Consider the following 23,442-nt stretch of genomic DNA (forward strand, 5'->3'; position numbering starts at 1 on the left):
AATGGATTTTTATTTTAACGGTTCACCAGTGCACTCAGATTGCTCAAATTTACCAGCTACTTCCTCTGTATTTGTGTTCCCACTTGCAATCTGACAAGAGTTGAGTGAATCTGTGTTAATTTCTTTTGTCGCTGTCTGTCAGTACTGAGGTGATTATTGAACGTTACTGACTAAAATATCTAAAACTTTCATAAGTATGTAACTCCAGTTTGTCATAAAAATATACTTCTGCTTTCAGTTTCACGTGCGTGCCATTCCAGTAAAGTGATTCATGTCCACATGGGTGTGATAGACTTGTATTTCATAGAGTTGACTGTAAAGGTCTTGCATCAAACTTGAAATACTTGTGTTTCATCTCGTAGGCTAATTTTTTATCAGAATAATGCTCAAATTCCATTCCAGGCCCTCAGAAGTTACATTTCTCTTTGTTTTGAACACTTATTTTTTCCTAATAAGTAGCATCCAGCAATGAGTGTGTTTTGCTAGTGTTTTCATTTGGATCAGCAGTGCAGTTTTGAAGTGAATCTCCTGTTGGCCCCTGCTTTGGTTTGCATTGTGGAGTGATCCTGGGGAGTGACCTGGAATGGATTCCTTTTGGACAAAATAATCTGAAAGATGCACTGAAGGAATGTGCCTAATGCACTCCAGCCTCTAATAAGCCTTCAGTCTTTGAGATTAAATCTGAGAGCTAGTCCAAAGTAGAAAGCCCCTGGAGCATGTATAATATGGAATGTGTCCTTAAAATCAACTCTTTCACCGTACGGGCCCATTTTTATTGGCCCACACTGTTGCTAATACAGCCATAGCCACTGAGTATTGCTTAGCACTTAAGTGAAACTAGTTTTGTACACATGTGAAACATTGTTGGATGAATGACATGCATAAATTTATAACTGACCACATGACAATTAGTATGATTATTTGTGAAAAGAAGTTTTCACCTATGTATTTAAACTTTTAAATGCTTTAAATAGTGCAGAGTACCTATTTGCATATTGCTATTAATTTTTAATTTATCACAACTAAAATTTGTCCAGGGCTGTCAAACTTGTATAGTACATTCATAATTGTTCCATAGCTTGCACCTGGAAAATTCTGTGTAAGAGCTTTCCAAGAAGTTCAGTTGAATTGCTCTAATTTTAAGAGACAGATTTTTTCAGTGGCATTTTTGAGGCCATTGAAAGTTGCAATGAGACGTTTAAATGAAAGCCACTGAAATGAAATAAAAACAAATTAGTTATTTTAGTTTTAAAGCAATCAAACATCCAAATGGAGGCTTCCAACTCCGTAATTTGTGGATTATCAATATTAATTAGATTGTACAACCAGTCATTAATGCAAAGAGATCGTTTCAGGCAAATCATGAACTGGGATGGGCATTCTGTTACACGAATAGCACAGTTGAACTTGCTTATTATGTGAAATGCCTAAAAGTTTTAGGCATTTCATGAAGTAGCTGGTGGGTGTTACTGTTAATGCTTGCATTCTGAAACCTGGTATTATCGCGGTTCCTTTGTGTTATTGTTTTGAACAGTGGAATTTTTGGTAGGAAATAGCATCCTCAGTGGTTCCTTGCCAGCAAGGATATTAATGAACAAAGGAAGCGTTAGAAATGCAGTGTTTGCCACATGCTCTTCAATCCCTCGCAACCGCTGTAGGCTTGAGACAGAGAACCGTTTTGTTGTCTTTCCTTTTGGAAACATTCTTCAACTTTTTTGTTCCTCATAGATCTACTTTTGTGTTTGGGTTTTTGGTGGTTTCTTTTTTTTCACTTTTGTAATTTCTGTTTGCTTTGAAGGACAAAATTCCATTCGGGATGGTTTGAGCTTTGCACATGTATGTTTAAATCTGTGTCTGCTTGTTCAGGGATAACGCGGGCCTCCCAAGGATTCATGTTTGCATCCCAGCAGCTGGGTCAAATTTAGGTGCTGAAGTAAGCTTTGCCCTGTGCTTCCATCATTCCTCTGCCCTTAAACAGTAAAACTGTCGGACTGTTCCTGACTCTGCATTTTTGGAGATCACAATGACTCCGCTGTGGCAGTCCATTCTGCTTGTCCCTCTCTCCTCCGTGAGAATGATGCTCTCAGGTTTGCAGAAACCTTTCCCAGCAGTTGCTTTTGCTTTACTTGTTATTTGGTGTGGTGCACCCCATTCTTGGTGAACAGAAAATGAATGTGTCCTAGCAACAAAGCCTTCTATCGTTGCAGCAACAGGATTTTTTAACTCATTTTACATCCACCGTATCCCTGTGTCAATAGGCAAACTATAAAACCTGTTTCTCAAGTCTAGATTGTCATGTGGCTAGTCAAGCACTCTTACAGTTTGTGTACTTGGAAGAGATGGCCGAGTCAGTATATAGGCTTATGTGTTATCTAATGAATAGAAATCAGCTGCCAATCACACTCCGAGGATGTGCAACCCACTTAATGTGGGTACTTGTTTCCATTTTGTTTTGCGTGTTCAGAGATGGAATATTACGTAGTTACTGATATATTAAGATACGATGCCATGTTTGAACATGCTGAGACCCATTTCTGAGTAAACTCAAGAGACATAGCGGGACGTGTAGGGACAGCTGGAGTGTGAATGTACAAATGGACAAGCACTTAGAAACAAAAAGTTGGTTGTTTGTCAAAGACTTGATCTTTGAGGTGTGTCCTGCAAATGTACATGCATTACCAATATTTTTGTATTTTCTATCAGTTTTGTATATGTATTTGACATCCACTCAATATGCTCTACATTATCATAGAGAAAGAATAAATATAGCTCTGAAAAGAGGGATACTTCACTGGGATATTCTAAGAACTTTTCAAGAATTAGTTTGATTTATATCCCAGCAACTTTATAAAGGCACAGAAGACAGGATTGGAAGGGATCTGGAGAGATTGTCTTGTATACCCTTCTTGCCTAACTATACATAAGTCTTTCTTGACAGTTCTGGCTATTTGTTCAATTTTCTTTTTGATAGGGCTATTGTAATAGTAGCCTTGTTGCTGACCCAGACTGCCACCACTATTCTGTTGGTGGAATCTTGTAAAATGTATTTGTCACGATGCAAAGCAATGTGTGTAACCAGAGGCACATACTCCAAACTAAAACGGGAGTTAACAATCAATGTTACAGTAGTCTCAATGGTGAAAACAAGTTTTGATTCTATGAAATACATGTATTGCTGTGTAATTTTAAAACCAAATATAAGATGATCATGGTAAAATGAATGTATATACTATAAAAGTGATTTATGTATACTTTAATAATTTCAAATGACCAAAAAATAGGATTTCACTGTTTGCTTATTTCACGAAACAGTGATTTTGAGATGTGATTAAAATTTTAAATTTTTTCACTAAGTGGCTCACCAGTTGTCCAGAATACAGATATGATTTGGGCTGTTGCCATCTCAATTCTGTACTTTGCCAGCATGTTGTATCTCTTCCTTATTTAAACCTTAAGCTTGCATTAATCTCCACACAAGTAGGGTTTGTGCCCATGCTTACCTTCAGGATAAATCACAGCGCACTCTGTGTGGGTGTCACTCCTGCGGGGCTTCTGTCTAGAAGCTCTTCAGCCCAGGGACTGCTGTTAGTTTAGGAGAGGTGCATAGGCACACACGTTGCTGTTCTGGGGGCTGAACCGTGTAGGTAAGAAGACTATGTTGCTTTTGTGACATGACCTAGAGTAACTTACTGTGGTTTTGAAGAGAGATTGGATTTCTACCTCAGTGCTGCCAGACTCAGAGCATAATGAGTCTTTTCTTTCCATTATTTGAACTGCTAGGAAGAACATCTCTATTTCTTCTTGGCTGTCAGTTTTGGAGGCTAGTCACATGAGAGTGGAAGGGGTGTACTAAAGGAAGCAGAAGCTAAAATACTAAGGAAGCATTACATAAAGATTCTTAAGGTTAAGCTTGAGTAAAACAGAGAAGTGTTACAAATTTATTTGAAGATGCAGCAGAAAAAAGCCATACCTGTCTATGGCCAGATCCAGCCATTAGTATTTGTGCCAGCTGTAGGCTTTATTAAAGCTGCTGTGCCACAAGCATGGCACGTCAGAGAAGATTAAGGTCTTTGCGTCAGTTCTTACTGGACTCATAAATGTGTTCATAAACTACTTTTATGCACTATTCTTATGCACCTAACACAGAAATAATGGCATCAACAAGACACAGACTCAGGAGTCTTGAGGCTGTCTTCATGAGTGATTGGTTGTAGTTGGTATGTTGTAGTTGCACCTCTAGAATAATAATAATAAAAAAGTTATGATTCCATCATCAGCTGTTTATTATAAGAGAATAATCAAGAAATTCTTTTGCACTAAAACTGGGACCTGGTGCATGTTCAAGAAAAAACAAATAATCAGGACACCAGCATTTGTCTTATTTTCAGTGTTCTGATGCATCATAAGGGATGTATGAAAAAATCTTAAATAAGCATAGCTTAAGGTCTACTTTTTCTAAAGCCCCCTTGTACTAAGTCTCGCTCAGATGGAGTTAATTTTGTTCATAGCAGTCCCTGCGGTACTGTGTTTGGGATTTGTGACTAAAACAAGATTGATAGCTCACCAGTGGTTTGACTTTTGCTGAGCAGCACTTGCACAGTATCAAACTTTTCTCTTTTCCCACTCTACCGCTGCAGCGAGTGGGCTGGGGGTGGGCAGGGGGTTAGGAGGGAACGCAACCCGGACAGCTGGCTCCGGTTGACCAGAGGGATATTCCACACCATATAAAGTCGGGCTCAGCAATAAAAACTGAGGGGAGGAGGTTTTGGGAGAGGTAGCTGTTGTTTAGAGCTTGGCTTGGGCATCGGTCTGCTTGTGGGAGGTGGCGAGTGATTGCCTTTGCATCCCTTGTTTTGTTTTTTCTTCCTCTTTCCTTCACTTATTAAAGTATATCTCGACCCACGAGGTTCCCCAGTTGTGCTCTCTGTTCTCTCCCCTCATCCTGCCGGGGGCTGGGGAGGGAGGGAGGGAGCTGCCGCGGGGTCCTTGGCTGCTGCCCACGGTCAGCCCACCGCACCCACGGAGCAGCATCCCCCAGGAGATCCGCGGCTCCGGTGGGCGATCCTGGAGTGCAAACTGAGGTGCCAAATGCATGTCTAAGGGTGCAGGTTTGTGTTATGCACAGTCGTGGGGAGGTCTTCATGTGAATTCAATAGGTCAAAGAACAGACACTCAATCAATGCTGGTTGTTGTAAACTTCTTATCGAAATTGTTCGGTGTTCAGTTGCAACTTTTTTTTTTTTTTTTTTTTTTACTTTTTAATAGTGCCTCTTTCTTACTTCTTTCTTGTTAACTGTTGTTTACATGGTTTTGACTGGCCGTTTACCATAGCCAGCTAGAATAATAAAAGTAAACATGAAAAATACACATACAGCCTACATAGTAAAAAAAAAAAGATACTGAACCAAAACCAAGCAGAGGAATGAGAACTAAATCCCTGTGAATAATGATGACTGGTTGTATTCTGCACTCCTTCAGGTTTGTTAGAAAAAAATGTAGTCTAGAACACTGAGGGCCCCATAATACTAACACTGATGTTTCCTTAGAGCCGTTCATTGTTTACTACCTGAAATAGTAGGCCTCTGCAAAGTCGTATCCTATACAAGAAAATTGTATACAGTAACTCTGCAGTTTTGTCCTACCGCTGCCGGGTAGATATTGTTGTAATCTTGGTGGTGTTAACTGCAGTAAAGTAATTTAAGAGCAAAATCTCTTAAAATAGCTCATTTAAGCTTACTCTGTGTGGAAAGCAGAGTGCTTTTACACTAGCTCTCTCCAGGACGCTACTTATTTTCAGTCTATTTCACGGCACTTTTCAAACACTTTTGAAACACATTTGCACCTAATACCTAACTACACAGGCAAAATCATCAGACTTCAATACAGTCAGATTTGTATTTGATACATATCAGGTAGAAATAATTTGATTCTGATGTCTGTCAAAGGGGTTGAAAAAATCTGGTGGTTTTTTTGGATAGGATGAGTATCTAGGTGAGATTAAGTCATCAGGGCAAGATGCAAAACTCATGGATGCCAATGGATATCTTCCCAGTTACTTCAGTAACTTTATGCCAATCCCAGTGAAATGATTCATTTCAGGATGGGCTTGAGGAAGTATTGACAAGTTTTTGAAGAAATGGTGATAGGAGGGAGGGCTGAGAGAGAAGTACCATGGACGCAGCTGGGTCAGACATTTCAGAGGCAGAAATTAATAGAAGGGGAGCAGCAGTGCTTGAAGGCAGGTGCTACTATACATACAGTATAGCATATATTATTTTGAGTGATGTTCAATGCCTCAGTTTAATAGGGTGGATAACAAAGGCAGAAAGTTAGGATTTAAAATCAAACTGCTGTTGGTTACATAAAGAAACTAACCTTTAATGTGTCGCAGTAGCAATAAGTGATTTTTTCTGTGTCTCGACTGGAATCATTGCTTTACTAGAGGATATAGTATCATTACATTGGGATAAGTGGTTTATAAACACGTTCTTGTTTGAAACAAATAAATAGAGCTAACAGACTTTTCAACAGTTGCTTGTTTAGATTTACTGTAAATATTAAATGTTTTATGTATACTCAAAAAGTACTTGAGACTGAAAATATTTAGTGTTTTACAGATCCCTTGAGTAAGTGATATAAACTGATAATCTGTCACTGTGAATAATGAACAAAGTAATTCCAGATTTGGAAATGTTTCCTTGAATGCCAGTAGGAAAAACCTGTAGCAATCAAGAACAGAAAGATTTTTGTGTGCGAATTTGACAATTAAAGCATTAATGACAGTGAAAATGAAAGCTGTCACTTACCTTGGTTTGAGAAAATTCAGGTCTGCGTGTGTTAACTGGTGAAATCATCAAAACAACAAGATCTACTATCTTGTGAAATAAGCTTAAGAATCCATCAAATAACCTTACGGTTATTTCCCTGCATCTTATATCTACTCGAAGAGAAGAAATAATTTTTCCTTTCATCATAGGCTAAACGTTGACTTCTATTCAGGAATGGCTTTTAAAAGGCTATTTTTTTCAATGAAAAATAGGTAATTGTGTTATAATAAATTTTCTGAATTTCTGTACTGATCAGTTTTGAAGGTTCAACAATATTTGTCTTATAATTATATGTTCAATTGTAAATAATAGAGAACAGACTTTTGTGGCATTTTTGTGGCTTTTGTATGCCAAGGCCACATGTATGTGGGCAAAAAAGAATGGTTTTTTGTGTGACAAAGCGATTCAAATTTTCATCTGAAAATTTTGTGGAAGGTAACTAAATATAAACAAAGTCAACTGTAAATTGCTGTTACAAAAGCTGCCGAGTATTATTTTGCGTGATTAAACACAATATGACTAAAAGACTTTTTTAAAGAGGAATTATTCTGGTCTGGACAAGAGAACAAATTGAAAATCAACTTTATTAGGAATTATTTCAAAGGTAACTGCATGAGAATCTAAGACAAGTTAGATTTTATGCTCTCTTGTTTTTAATTTTCAAAGATGAGTTTTATTCACATAGAGGAAAAATACCACCGAAACTAATATCTTCACATTTCTTTTGACTTAGAAAAGACTGACCAGGAGAATACTGTGGCAGGAGATAAAGACATAAAACAGCCTTCCAGTAACCAAAGTATACAACCAGAGATACAAGACCAGTCCGTCTGGGGAAATCGCAGTGATGGTGACCTCATCAGAAGTAAGTATTTCAAGAACAAATTGCTGTCATTTAGGCTTGCTTTCGAAGTGTAGCGGGATACTGCCTGTTGACTCAGTTAAATGTGTGTCAAATGCAATTGTGTTGCAACTGTAATGCCTATCTACCGAATTTATTTCTGAGTGACTCCTGTCAGCATGCATAAGCAATGAGTTCAAAGAAAGGTGTGATTTGAGTGGTGTAAGTATAATATAGACATCTGTAGTGTCTAAATTTTAAAGCTTTAACATTATATTCTTCTCTTATCATTCATAATGGAATCTGTATATTTTTTAGGTACATGAGCTGCAGTATGCAACTCTGCTAGGTGTCATCACCCTTAATTTCTCAGGATGTACTTGTAAGTGGCAGAGTAAACTATGCTGAGAGGAGTTGCTTCCAGATGCACTGAGTACTGGTCAGGTGTAAGTTTGTAGAGTTTTGAAACCTAAAGTAGTTACTCCATTGAAAACTAGAAGAATGCTGTAAGACAAGGTCAAGGTTTTAGACCTGTGCTATGGATCTGTGGGGGTTTTTAATTAGTTTTTATAAGTCCACATTCCTACTGTATGTCCTGGATGCTTTAAAACATGAAAAGGTATGCAAGATTATTCCCATTTTTCTGTCTTGAACTGAAGATCATATGCTGTCCAAAAGATCATCTTCAATTGCACCCTCCTGAGGTGAAAATATTTCTGTCAACTGCCAGAGCTAATACTATTTCAAAATTATTTGAATGCTTGAATGTTAGTTGCTCAAGGGAGGGGCAGCATGAGAAACTTCTCTAATTACAGGGTGTATTCAGAAAGCAAATGGACTAAATGCTGAGTGGTGCTCTAGCTCTCCGAGATCGTTGTCTGACCACACACTTCAGGGTCAGTCTCTCTTTACACTGCATACATACTGCGCTGTAGACAGTGGGATAAATTGATATTTCTGAACCTGCTGTTGTCATAACTGGTGATATTCTCTGGAGTTACCTCCAGAGGTAGTTTCTTTTTAGGTGTTTTTTAGGTTGTTTTGTGGTGTTTTTTTAATCTTCTCTATACAATCAACTTCTCCTGAACTTTGTATTAGCATTAGAAGTTCTTTTCAAATCTTGGTTAATCCTTTTTTCTAAATAATGAATCCCAGTAAATACTTATACCCTCAATGTATTGAATAGTTATCTAGATCCTTTACAGGAAACTTGAATTTAGCATGTCAGATGTTTATCTGACAATTAAAAAATAATTCTTAAAGGGCTGTAAAGAGGGAGAATTGTCCTGCACAGCTTGAGAGTTTGCTTAATCCCAAAAGATTATTATTTTACACCTAACTGTCCCTGGACAAGCAATTGCTTTGTGCTTGTGTTGAGGACATGGAAGGTGCGTATGGCATCTGCAGCTTTTGGAGTGGCCTCCTTCTCATTTCCTCTTCCTAGAGGCTTCCTTATGCCCAGACCAGTGGGAAAGCAGATTTATTTCATAGCAGTTAGCAGCATGCGTGAACTATGGAGGAAGGGAGCAAGGACAGTAGGGTGGTGCTGTGCCTCCTCTAATCCATTCACTGCAAGGACATATAGTAGTGGCTGCACTGGGGAGGTGGGAGAGGAAAAGATAATTTTTTTCAACTTATAGTAGAAATTGCAACAGATTGTGCAAGTCCTTGCTAAGTGACTTGACAGTTATATGCAGTTATATGTCTCTTCAATGGGAGGGTTATCTGCTGCTGAATTAAAAAAGTAACAGGGAAAAAGGCAAAGATAGGATAAAATTTGCAGGTATAATGTACTGCTCCAGTTTGCATAACTGTGCTCCTCCTGGAGTCACTAGTAGTTTTACATTTGACTTTGTGAAAAGCAAGTTCAGGTGAAAGCTGAAAGCTGGAAGTTTCTAAAATTCCTAATCTTAATAATTGAATTTTGTATAGTAGTGGCTTTATGGAACTATTGGCTTTATTTGAGTAGGTGCTATGATGCAATCCTCTCTTTGTTTCAAATTCATGATTTTTATTAACCTTTAATGTTAAAGTCGTCTAGATGGAAGAAACAAAAAAGATGAAATTAAAGGAGCTTCTTTTTCTTCTTTTTTGGGGGCTGTGGCTATGAGTAGAGAAGTCTGTTCTACTTGAAAAAATTGAGGAACAGTGTTTGGCTCAATTACAAGTACTTCTTGTAGTTTACAAAGGTTTTACAGCTTGATCGACCTAGTAACTAAAGTTTGAAAAATTGGACAAGTAGAGCAAAGAGAAGCTTGTTTATCACAAGCATTACTTAGGTATTTAATCTTAAATAACAGGTATCGTAGCTCAGGATGGCTGTGTTTCAACCAGATCTATTACCCCACTAGACTAAAGTTTGCAGAATATTGCATATTAAAAGAAGCTTGAGGTTAGAAATAAACAGTGTTTTGATTATTACAGTCTATTTTAAAACTGTTTCTTTAAATTGTTTTAAACAGGGCATACTTCAATTTTCTCAGGTATTAACAACTATTCACCACTATCCTAATGATTCAGTTTCTTTTTTTCCCATACAGATTGTTTTCCACCCCCACAGTTGATACATACTCCATTGGTGTTAGCCTTAGTTTTCACTTTATAAATGTTTCCAGCGTTTAATTTCCAAGGTTTTCCTTGTTTGCAGCTGTTTTATCCTGCTGTTATATGGACGTAGATTAATCAGTTTTATTGGCACGCCAACAACGAAGTCCAGTGTTAGAGACTCTATAATGACTTCATTATGTATGATTTCTCATTTGCACTTGTGAACTCAGTTTACCAGGCAACATCAATAAACTCAAATGCTGCCCCCGTTTTCCACAGTAAGATGTTTTCAGTTCACGTTGCCCTGCCCTTGCAGTCCTTTTCTCAAGCCCTCTTTTTTTAATCTCTAGATGATGATATTTCCCCCAGATTAGCCCTTTCCTCACCTCCTTTGGAGCATCCCTCCTCTCCCCGAATGAAAACATTCATAATACCCAGGGTAAATGGGTAATCTTAGGGGAAGCTTCAACCAAGGAATTAATCATTTTTGAAGAGAGCTTGAGAGTCAAAAGGTTACTGTACGCTGACATATAAAAAGGGAAGAGCTAAATAAGGAGAAAATGGTTATATTACCCTTCTGTATTAATTGTTAATGCACTTGCATAACTGTTACTGGAGTACCGTGTTCAGCTGGAGAAGGGTCGGGGAGAACCACAGATATCTCAGGAATGACTGGAGTAGTTGAAAACATGCCTTATTCTGGAAAAACTCCTGGAATTCAGTCTGTTTAGTGTTAACAAGGAGGGTAAAGAGGGGCTTGCCTGGTCCCTAAGAAGCATGATACCACAACGAACGGCAATTTGGTAAGACAATTCTTCAACTGTAGCAGACAAAGGGAGAGGAGAGCTAGATGTAATACCTGGAAGTTCAGTTAGACTAGAAATAAGGTGTACATTTTTTAACAGAGTATTTGATAACAGGAAGAACTGCCAAATAGTTGGTGTTTTTAGGTGTGTTAAATTGGCTTTATTCTTCACAAGGTGGCCATTGCTATCCATATACTTCAGTTTTAGAATCTGAGTAAGGGAGAGTCTCTTGTCCATAGCGGTTCCCCCAAATTGGGATAACCTCTATATTTTTCAGCTCAGGTATTCTTCAAGGTACTGTTGAGATCTATTCCTTTCCCTTCACAGATGCGCACATATTTTGTATTTTATTTCAGGCTGTAGAGGTTCTACTTTTCAAAAGAGCTTAGCCTTAGAATAGCTCCATCTGCTTTTCCGTCTTCGGCAATGCATTTTAAATATCTGCAAACACCTTCTGTTTATTTTCATTGTATGATCTGGTGGCCTGAAATGGAGACGTTCTGCTTCTGTTATCATTCACCTTTGGCAAGTGAGGAAGAGTGGATGTTAAAACATGCGGCAGGGTTGTTAAAACTTGTGGCTATAGGAATGAAGCCATAGGAGCTTTTGCTGCTCCATGCTACCACAATGCCCCGCTTTGTTCTTTGGGAAAGGTTGGGGATTTTTTTTTTCCCCTCTTAAAAAAAAAAAAAAGAAAAAGGTGGATTTCAGAATATTTAGGCAGAATTTTTACAGAGGGTACTGGGTTGTCATCAGTGTGTGCTGTTATGCAGAGGAAGGAATGTTTAGGAGAGAAGAAAATGCCAGTCTTGAACACTATTTACTTGTGAGGATTTAATCTCCTTTCCAGTTCTCAAGCAGGACCTTAGCTATGTGATATTTAAGAAAACAAAAAACATCTACCATAGATTCAAATTGTCATGAATAATTGATTAATAATAATCCAATTCTCAAGATTAAATACCTAAAATATGCCCATGTTTTACAGATAGAAAGGTCATTTCTATCCATCATTTCCTAGCTTCAATTGCCTCTTTCTTCTCCATGAAAAAACCTCCTGATAAGAGTGGTTCTTCAGAGAAAGGGATGCTTCATTCAGCTCTGTGGGGATTAAACAATTTTACATGTTCTTGTGCCCACTATTTTATTTACTACATTCTTCTTTATTGCATTTTGTTTTATTGAGATATAAACCTAGATATTTTTATTTTTGTTTTCTGTATTTTTATGTTGACATTTTTACTTTACATGACTATTTATTTAATTTTAACGTCTGGAGATTCGCTTTTCCTTCTGGCTAAGTAAGTGAGTGATTTCCTTAGTTTAAATTATGCAGTTTGGGTTTGGGACTTTTTTCCCCAACAAGAAGAAGAAAATCTGCTGTTAGAACTGTTCTTTTTGTCTTGTATAAATCCAAATAGATCTTCTTGGATCATTTATGGTACACAGTCATCTTACAATTATTGTGATTTCAGGTGATTGTGTTTATTCTGTCCAAAAATATTGCAGAGTGCTTGAGATAATTTAAACCGTTCTCTTCAAAGCTAGAAAGTATGACAGATGTGGTCTTCCTGCAGCGTAACTGAGTGTGTGAGTACAGAAATCGTGCAGAATAGATTAATGGAAATTATTCAAAATAATTGCTGAGTCTGAAAGGTGTATTCTTTTAGTTAAAGAAGCGATTTATGTACCATGTTCCAAAAATACTCAGGTATAAAAAAGTGTGAGCCTATGACTGAACAAAACTTTAATCAGTTCAGTGCTTAAATACAGGAATGCACTATTTGATATATAGATACTTCTTTAAAAAAGATAAATCTTTGAGCAATCTGGCCACTAGACGTAGTGGATGTGTGCAGGTCCTCCTTGCGAACTCCTCTCTCAGATTTTCTCATCCTCTCCCCAGCAGAGAACAAGCCTGTGTTACTTCTGTTTCTCCCCGACCTAGCAGATCTTTTACTACTTCTGTTCCAAAAGTCCTCAAAAAAAAAGTCCTCAAAAACCTCCTCTCATGCCTATTGAGGAGCCTGATTAGTTTTTAACTTCTTCCCAACCAGCTGTACATGGCTGACAACACATGCATTTTTTGAAACATTCTTCAAAAATACTGTGCATCAGCTAGTTCCATTAGCACAACACAGGTGGTAAAATGTGATTTATTAGAATAGTTTTGTACTGTTTTTGGCTGGGAAAGAGTTAATTTTCTTCATAGCTGCTTACCCGCATTACACTGTGGCAAGTTTTCAGCCACTAAATAGTGAAATATGACTTTGATTATATAAACTGGAAGAAAGCTAACTAAGTATAGCAAGTTGTACAGCATATTCAGAGTGTTCATGCCAGTCAAGATAAAGCTTCTCATAAAGGCGGTAGTGAAAATTATGCTGTTGAACAAAATTTTGGAGTTCCATTGGCTTACAGGCTGGCCAGTGTGTTGTGCATCAGAAGCACTAGGACCTGTGAAGGACCCATGGGTTTCCTCCTACTGGTGATGCACCAGTTGAAGCCGAGAAGAATGAATACTAGTGCTCTTGCAGTAGGCTGAGGAATACAAATGAGAAATCAGAAGCCAGTGCTATCAGGATACCAAGAGACCAAATATTTTCAGTATTCCGAATAAACTAACTGGAGTTTGCAGCTGGTGCGCACATACGCAACTGGAGCTTATGTTTGCTACTGTTCACCTGATTCTTGATGATTCAGCTGGCGTTGTTTATATTTCCCTCCTCCTTTTTTTAATGCATAGAGGTGATGCACTCTTTGCAGTCTCTATCTGGAAGACTTCTGCAGAAAGTTAGGGCTTTTCTTGCTGAAAGTTTATCCATCTTCTCACCATTTTGATTTACCCTAGGAATTTCTGGGAACACAACTCTCAACGGAGACAATTTTACATCCAGGGATTTTCACACCTCATTGTAGCACAACCATAGTATTTTCATTTAATTTTCATTTCACCCTCTCCTGGGTAGAGATACATTTTCACATATAGCTGTAACCTTACAGTTACGATCTTCGGAGTTTAAGACTGGGTCTTTGGTGTTTGCAGAAGTCGCCTGTGGAACAACCCGAGTGTTGCTGAAGTTAGTAGTCCCTCACTTGTCAACAGAGCTGCTGTGGGATGCAGATGTTTTCTCTGTAGCATCTTCCCTTTGACTTTAGGTTGAATGTTTTGAAGCAATGCAGTTAATGATGGTGAGGTGCGAGAGGTGAGGCGTTTGTATACTCTATGGTGACTCCATGTGGAGAAATAAACTTCTTGCTGTTCTTGATCCATTTACAGAACAGTAGTCATACTTCAGTGAGAACTTTAAACTACACCAGATGACCACAAGATAGATGCATGTATTCTGCATATCACTAGTAGCCAGAATTACCTGGAGCCTCTCATTTTCTGTTTTACCTTACTTTTGACTCTCAGAACATCATCTGAATTTATGGTCTGAGGCTGGGGAAGTTTGGATGGCAGTAATCATCAGTACCACACAAAGGTGAAATTCTTCAAGTAACGTGAAGATTACTGTGCTTGCTGTGTTTGAGCCTGAAGTAAATTGTATCTTAATTTCAGAATATTTTCCTTTGTTGTACTGGTACTGTCTCAGAATTAATGTGCTGTTATGCCTAGATGGGAAAGAGTATTTATATTCTTTTCTTGATTAGTTCTTCCTATAGGGGAAAAAGTACAATATATTTGTAGTGGTTCCTTAAAGAGGAAGAGTAGTAAAACTCTGACTGCATTCTATGTGAAATATTATACTACAAACCCAATGAGTCAGTGTGGTTTCAGTCTGCTATTTTCAGTACGAACGGTATTCAGTTAGCCATTTTTAGCAAAGAAAACACCAAATTACAAGGTGCGTGAAAGTATCATCATGCAAGTTGTACTTTTAGGAACCTGTTTTCTGGCAAAAAAATGTCTTGAACTTAAAATATGGCAAAAATTCTCATAGTTTTTTTCTTTTTAGTTTTTATTTTATATTTGCTGTCATGTGTCACATGGAATGCTTGGAATAAGTTTATAGAGCTGAAAAGTAGTACTGTATATTGGGTGTACATCAAAATAATTAAATTAATTCTTCAAAATTTAGAAAGCCAAAATAGTTTTTAATCTTTTGAATTTTGTATTTACTGATAAAAAAAGTTAAAGGTGAAGAGGGGCTCATGGTCACAGCAGAAGGCTTAGCTAAGTAATTATGGTTAAACAGTTTTCTTCCTTATATAGCTATCCAGAGGAAAGAAAGGTCTGAATACTACTTACTTGTTCTGCATTCTGGTAATATGTGCAGTGCAAAAGGACCCACAAGTACCTTTCCCTGAAGGTATTTTTGTAAAGGACAAGGAAGAATAGGAGCCTATGACCTATTTGCGTGTTGTGGTGGTGGTTTTTTGTTTTCCCTTTAAAAAAAAAAAAAAATTAAAAAAATTTCTTCATGATCCAAACCCAAAGGATCCCTTTGAAAAACATTCAAATGTCACACAGCTGTGGTCACTCAGGCTATTTCTAATACAGGTTTTGTTAATTCATTATACTGATGAGGTAGGCCTCCAGAAATATTGAGGCTTGATTTAAGAGAATGATGAATTATTTGCCACCTGAGCCTAACGATTTTTAAATGAACTGTAGTGTTCCGGCATGTGAGAAACCTGTTTTTGTATGGAGACTGCTCTTGAAATTTGTGATCATGAAATGCAAACCCATGGCATTCTAACATAAGAGCTTTCAAATTCTGAGTTTTGTGTCTGGACCCATGACACTTAGAGACTTAAATTTTACTTTTAAACCTGCTTCCCTCAAATTCTATGCAGTATGTCAATTATCAATTTTTTACTCTAATCTGAAGCTATAAATATTATGACACTTGTTTAGAGAAAATTGTAAGATTTAGCAATGCTAATGTTAATTAAAGCAGAATTTCAACTAAGAGACTATTTCCTTTTGCAGAGGTTCCTCAAGCTTAAGTGAGTTTTATTGATTTACAGCTCAGACTTAAGGTTGTATAATGTTTGCATAAAATGTTATGAAGTTTGCTTTTGAGACAAGTCAAGTAGAGCAAACTGTTAGACAAGCCTATAAAATATGTGGCCTATGAGTCAGATTTGACCTTCAGGGCAAGTTTTTGCCTCTGAGAGACAGCATAAGGCGTTTGCCCGTTCCTCGGCAGAGCAGGAGCGAGCCTGCCTTCTCTCTGGGTAGCTCTAAAATACATCTTTCTTCAAGAATAAAACCTGTTAGCCAGTTAGAAGGCATGTGCCTTTTCCCATGTCTTTATTAGGACAGATGCATATTTTAACTGCATCCTGTAAGTTGCAAGTTGAAATAAAATTCACATTTTAACAGAAAAGCAATGAAAGATTATTACACTGACCAAAATTGGCCATAAGAGCAGTGTCAAACCAGAGTGAACATCTTTTAGAACTGTACAATTCAGATATACAGGAGATGATTAGTGAACAATACTCTTTTTGCTTGCATTTCAAAATTAAGGAAACATTAAGTTTTGGTGAGAAGATTTGGGTTCAGCTTGCCTGGAAACGTTTGTCTGAGTGATCAAACTGAGTTTTTCACAGATGTGATGCAAAAAAGTATTTGGATGGTGAGGCAGGATACAGAGCTAACTTTGGGTAATATACATGTAGTTTTCATATATGTAATTTTATTAAATTACACCAGTTGATTTAACAATTCAGTATCCCTGCCTCACTTTGTAACTATTTCCCTACCTCAATATGTATTCTTTTTACTGTGTGCTGACTTTTTAGTGATCAGTCACTGTCATATTTATAATGTAAAATCAGTATTGACAAATATTTTTATATGGGAATAGATCTGTCAGTGGCACCATACGCTAATCACTCTATAACGTATCTAGCAGTCTACGTTCATGCTTCTGAAGTAGTTATACAGATCTTCTACATGTTTTGTAACAGTCTTCATCACAGCCATTCTGTAAACTGTTCTGTGCTGGATCAAGACTTGGAAACTTGAAACTAGTGTGAGATTTATATTTACAACAAATAAGACAGCGTTTAACTTTGGAAAGATATGGAAGGGAAAAAAACAGTGCACAACACCATTTTGAAAGAGGAATTCTAGTAAAAGTTATCTTTTTTTCTCCCTTCCTCTTCTTGTTCCTTTCCTTTGACTGTTACTTCACGTACTTCTCTGTCCACTTGATCTTCTGATTCCCATCTGTAGAGTAGTGTTACGCCTGAGGAATCTTTTCCCTACAATTTAATTGATAAACTCAATCTTAATTTTAAATAAATCACTGTTTGGCTTTAACCATTAGTGTATTACAGGGCATCTGCTACTCTAGCTCTGTGAGAACAGCCTAACAGAGAGACCTCATTTGCTGTGCTATGCTCTCTCCTTCAACAACAGAAAATAATCTGGCAATAGCTTGCATTCGTTATCACGTCTGCATCCGCACCGGGGATTCTGCTGGGATAGCTGGAATAGGGCAAGAAATTTAGGTCTTGTTATCAACATTTTGTTGGATGTTTGTGGAACAGGTCCATATGGAAAAGGAGAGAAGACTTGTTTGATAGCACAGGGAAGGTTCCTGTAGAGTAATCCCCTTTACTCTCAAAACTTAGAGTTAGAAATCCATTTCACAATGACTATCACAGAATGGCACTTCAAAGTTTTGATCATTAAAAAAAAAATTCCTTTAGAAATTATGGTATTTTTGGAAGAAAGTAGAGGATATGGATTGGTGATATGATAGAAAGAGAAGCGGTGGCTATCTTGGTGGAGTCAAAGTTGGAAGAGTGCTAAAGGCTTGTTCCAATTCTTAATAAATTGTTCTGCATCCTCTTTCCCATATTAATTTTATAAAGTAAAAAGAGAGAGAAAAGACTGACCCATCGCTATCATAGTTTCTGTCTAAGCCATTTTTCTCTTTGCTGTTTGCATAATTTTCTCTAGTGCCCCTTTCCCTCTTTTTGTTGTTTGTTTGAACAGTCCTTTTTCCTCTTTCCCCACTTCTTTCTCTGTTACAATTACGCATCTGTAAGCAATGACGGGAAGGTTGTGCTTAGAGGCTGACTGGAAATTTTTTTGAAGTGCTTCAGTATAAAGGCCTGCTCACTTCAGCTTCTGTGTGGTATCAACATTTAAGCTATTTTGTAAGTAGCAATGAACCTTCCAATTCGAATGACTGTTTTGACTATTGGAGAATTAACAGTAAATTAAACATCATGAAAAGATACTGTGCATTCAGGAAAAAAACCGCAAACAACTGTTAAATATTACAACACACTATGAAAATCTTAGCTTCTGGAGTCAGGTGATTATGTGAGATTTAAATTTTCATAAAATAGACAAAAAACTAACCTGGTCTTCGTCTGTAGCTACTGACAAAAACTGAAAGTTAAAGACTCAAAATTGAGAATGCCAATAAAAAGGATGTATTTAAAAATAAAATATTGATGATTTTTGAGTAGTTTGGCTTGGCAGTACTGCACTGTACAGAAGCAAGGAGTTATGTCTAAATTAGCATAACACTCATTAAATATAAGGTGGTAGGTAGATGTTCCCATCATGAGTTGTTAATTCCAGCAGCCTAAGAAACTGCTACGGCACAATAAAATGTAGCTAGTTGTGCCGAAAGAACAGGAAAGAAAAGGGTGCCGGAATCAAGTGGCAGGGCTATGGCAGCAGTGCAAATAAAATGGTAGATGGCACGAATCTTTAGTAGAGTGGATAAGGACGTATCCAAAAAAAGCGTCGTTCTGTCCTTTTGGCAGTTGTTTGAATGGTTTCCTAAGAGCTTTCTCATTCGGGGCCAAGAAATGCAAGAAGTGCGCCTGCGGTGTTTCCCAAGCACGGAACAGCTGCGGAGCACAAAGGGACGGAGGCAGCGGTTTGTCTCACCCATCGCCAGCCTGGTCGAGCTGCTGGTGCTGCTGGTGGCACGAATGAATGCTTTTGTGGGGCCAAAGGCTTGTGTCGGCAGCGGAGGAAGGTTGTTTGCATATGATGTAGTTCATGGCTCCGCTGTGAGATACGGGTTGCTGCTGTACTTTGGATCTTTTTGGGTAGGAGGAGGTTGCTGCCTCAGCTGTGACTTTTTAGAGCTCTTGAATTGTAAAAGGACGAAAAAGGACGAAAAAAAAGTAACTAAGTTCTAATGCTTTCACTTAAAATGCTGTTTCTTTTCTGTGAAATCCTTCATCTTATTTGCAAAACCTTGTAACAAAACATTTTTACATGTAAAAATGGACACTTTTTAGTATTATGAATAACATTGACATAGCACAGATTTCACTGCTGTATCTACACTCCATTTAAAAAAACATAATTGTGATTAGTGTACAGGACGATTTTCTTTTTCTACACAAGTAAAAGGAAGTATGTCTTCTAAATAAGACAAAACAAAAGGTTTTCAGAAAAAAGATCGTTATTGCAAGAAGCACTGATTCAAAGCATGGGCCTCGTCCAAATTTAAATGCTACTTAGAAGTATTTTTAAACAAAAGGTAAACTAAAGAAACTTCAGTGGGCCAAATTATGTAGTTTTATAAGTTGAAATAAATATTTTTTATGTTTTTAATAGAGAATGAAAATTATTCCATATGTATTGTTGAATATTTTTAAACATGCTGAAATAAGAATACTCCCTTTCTGTATGTTAAGAGATAAAAACCAGTATTCTGCCTCTATTCAGTCAGTTTGGCAGTATAAGGACTTGCAGGTGCTACTGGCCTCTACTACACTGAAATCTTTTGGGCACAATGATTTCATAGAGATTTATATCTTGTTTATGAACAGAGTGGAGAATCAGAATTTTAGCTCAGTTGTGGAATGAAAGAAAAAAGCTTTACAGGTAATTTCATCCTCTTAAGACAATTTACCTGTTTCTTCAGATAATCTGGTGCTTTCTCCTTTGTCTTAATGCATTTGTTTCTCTGAATTTTTGTGCTTGTAGCTGTTGGTCACTGATGTGACGCTGTATTTTTCTAGCAGGACAGATTTGTAACTGTGTGGCTCAGATATCAGAGCTTTCTTGTGAATTGTTTGAGCAGCTTATGCTTTGCTTCCTTTCAGGAAATGAAGTGCATAATTTCTACAGGAAGTTCAGTCTTCACCAGGCATGGTCAGCAATCTGACTTTTGCACTGCTCTAAGGGATGTGTGTGTGAGCAGCAGGCAAAAATTCATTTAGCATATTTATTTTTTTTTTACTATATTGAATACATGTAATGGAGGTCGTGTATGAAAGCTTGGCCAGGATGGGTGGGTTTGTCCAGCTGAGTCAGAAAGAGGACTTCCTAGATCATTGTGGTAGAATACAGTAAATAAGAAGTAAAAACCATTTTCCTTTGTGCTAAGTATTGGTGACAATGATTGTGTGTTAAGCACATCAGCTTTGAATTGAACACACAAATCTCTTAGCTGATAAATTTTTACATTCTGAAATACAACGTTGCATTTCCCTTCAGCCTATGAAGCTACTGTTTTAGTGTAAAGCAAAGTTAAACTGCCTGTTTAAAAAACTTTAAAAACTGCCTGGGGTGGAGAAGGGAAAAGACAGTGAGCTCTGATGCAGAGATGCAGCCGTTAGTCCATGATTGCTTGCAGTTTTGAATCTAGGGAAGGAAAAAAGAGAATTTAGGTTTTTCAAGGACTCTGATAAGAGGACTTTTCAAGGTGTATTCTCAAGTATCTGATTTGTACAGCTTGCACAAAATCTTGGGTGAGATTGTCCCATATCTCTTCAAGGCACACCAAAACAGTTCAAAAAAGGAACAAGAACTCTCATTTCTGGGTCATCCTGATGCCAAACTGATGCGTTAGCAGCATAAAGCAGCCCAAGAGCCAGCTTCAGTTGTGGTGGCTCTGCCTGGACTTTCTGTGTGTGACTCAAAAATCCTTTGGTGACCTGGGGACCCTGGAGTGCTTTGGGATGGCGAAGCCCCACTCATCCAGTCCATGGGCATAACAGCGAGGTGGATCAGTGACGGGGGTCCTGTGCCCATGTCCTAGACCCTGCTTGTCTTGAGAGAATTCCCGTAGCTGAAGGACATCCATAGCAGAGACTAGTTCTTCTCAGTGTGTTTAATGTTGTCCGTGCAGAGACACAGGTTGCTTCTCTTTCTCCTCGTGCTTTGCTTTTTCAGGATCGGGAAATAGATGGACACTTGTCCCGCTCTCTACTACATTTCCATATCTTTTTTCTCTGGCTGACAATCACTCTATTAGCTATCCAGTCTGTAGTAACAACAGGCTGGGTCATGAAGAGTTATTGTTGTGGACCTCAAGTCCTCGCCCTGCTTTCTGACACAGAATTTCCATTTTTCCATTATGCTGCAATTGCTGAATGTGGCTGATTTTTGGCCTGGGCTCCAGGAGCCTCTCTGACATGAGCAGAAGGGGAACTATTGCTTCAATGCTAGATCACTGCATAACTACAATGTGTTTATCTTAGTTTTATTTCATCGCTTATCAACTAGTGATTTATCATTTAATTCTTTTCTTCCTTGTAAAATCTGTAGCAAATACTTCGGCTCTAGTGGGATTTTACTTGTGAATTTTTTTGTTTCTTCTTTCCTATTCTTTTCTGCCCTCACAGATTGCAGTGGCTCAGCTCACTATGTATTTTTTCCCTTTCTGTCTCCTTCCCCTCCAGTGCTGTCTTCTTCTCAGTGGTTGCTATCTGCTCTTTTTTCTTTTGATGTTTTTGCCCTACTATTGTTTTAATAATGTAAAATCCCGAGTTATAGCCTGTTCCTCGTGGTTACTGCCCATTTGCTTCTCCTGTTCCATTTTCCTTGCAGCTGTGCTTTCTCTCTTTCTTCCTTTGCTTTTCTGGCACTTGATATCAGCTGATGCCAAACTTAGTATTAGCTCTAGGTTGTGAGAAAGAATAGCAGAGGGAAAATAAGTGCAGCAAAGGGATCAGAAACTCAGTTATCAATGTATGTATTACTATTTTTGTACTGATATTCTGTGTTTTTCTGCTACCTTTTTACATTACCGTCTCTTTGTTGCTGTCATTCTGGTTTTATTCCTATTTTTATTTCTGCATCTTCTTAGGTTTGTTAATAGTAGCATTGGGTATTACTTAGAATTATAGAGATGCCAAAAGAGCACTGAGAGCAAAGGGTCAGATTCCTACTTGAGGTGGAGCACTTTTTGGAGTCTTCTGAAATTCTGTCACTTAGGTGAGTGGAAGAATAGAAATCAAGGTGAACATTAAGGGAATTGCCCATTCCAAGCATTTGCCTTCATGTTCTTTTTAAAACCAAGTACAGACATTTTTTATTTGTATGAGTTTAACTGAACACTGTAATCTTGTTGTCTGAAAACTCAGTATATATGGTCAGTGGAGAATAAACCTGTCCTTTGAGTATTTTCTCACTCGGAGGCGAATGGTGAATGGGCTAGGCTGAGAAGCTATTTGCCTCACTGTCCCATGTTATTTTGTGCAGTGAAACAGTGTCTAGTTTGTCGGCAGTCGCTGGGGTTTTGAGGAAGGGAGCAGGAGATGCTGGAGCCAGGAGGACCTGTTTGTGCACTTGCCCAGGTTACAGCTGTTAATGACATTGAGGTTATCTCTCCTCTCTGGTACATCCTGCTGTGCTGCTTATGAAGCAATACCCAGCAAGCCATATCCTGTTGTTTGTAGCTTCTCTTTGATGTTTATTATTTGATTTGGGAACAGGTAACACAATGGTGAAGGGTATCAAAACTGTTCCAAATATTTGACTTAATGTCTTAAATTCCACGGGACACCAGTGTGTCTTTCTGCGGTGGTATAACCATATGTTGTAATAGATACTAATTGCATAACTGCTGTAATTGTCATGCCAACAGCTTGGATTACCTTTTTTGCGTCTAGTGGTTAATTAACCTTCCGTTTAAAATTAGAGCTGCAGAAGCAAAGCATTCTGTTCCTCAGTGAGATGGGATTGTATTGGGTTTGCACCCCTTTGTATCCTTCGTAGTTTGGGGGACTGTCTTCAGATTTATTAAATTACTGATTATTTGTGTTTTGTGTTGGAGAAACAGATCACTTTCAGCACTTCAGAAATTAACAAAAAGCCTAATTTTCTGATTCTTAATGCATTTATTATTTTGTTCTCAAACCAATTTCTACAAGTCACTGTGCATTATAAAGCAAGATTTAACAACAACAATGATGAAATCAAGTAGATTAAGATGCCTCCTAATAAGTTATCTATGTAGAAAACATAGGACGAAAGAACTAGGCATTTCACCTTAAATATAAAAAAAAATCAGCTTCAGTAGTAATTAATGTGTAAACCACCATAAATATGCTCATGGAACATTGGAATGGTGACCACAAGTTAACCTGCCATTGCACATGTCTGTGCAATGATTACACCTGCTTTAGGTGGTTGTAATGCTATGAAACATAAGAGCAAATACGCTGCAATTCTTTCCAGTCCTGTAGCAGAATG

The 23,442-nt window shown here is 37.8% G+C and overlaps 1 protein-coding gene across 3 annotated transcripts in view; it reads left to right on the plus strand.

The window, feature by feature from the left end:
* Positions 1 to 23,442, plus strand: part of MDFIC (MyoD family inhibitor domain containing) — a 53,234-nt gene that overhangs the window by 6,353 nt on the left and 23,439 nt on the right. For 2 of the 3 annotated variants that reach the window (XM_075059141.1, XM_075059142.1), the window contains exon 3: positions 7,561 to 7,692. In XM_075059141.1, coding sequence (XP_074915242.1) covers positions 7,561 to 7,692 — 132 coding nt within the window. The remainder of the gene's footprint in view (positions 1 to 7,560; positions 7,693 to 23,442) is intronic. The other variant, XM_075059143.1, reaches the window with a different exon arrangement.

This window comes from Buteo buteo, chromosome 28 (genome assembly GCF_964188355.1).
Source record: "Buteo buteo chromosome 28, bButBut1.hap1.1, whole genome shotgun sequence".
Lineage (NCBI taxonomy): Eukaryota > Metazoa > Chordata > Aves > Accipitriformes > Accipitridae > Buteo > Buteo buteo.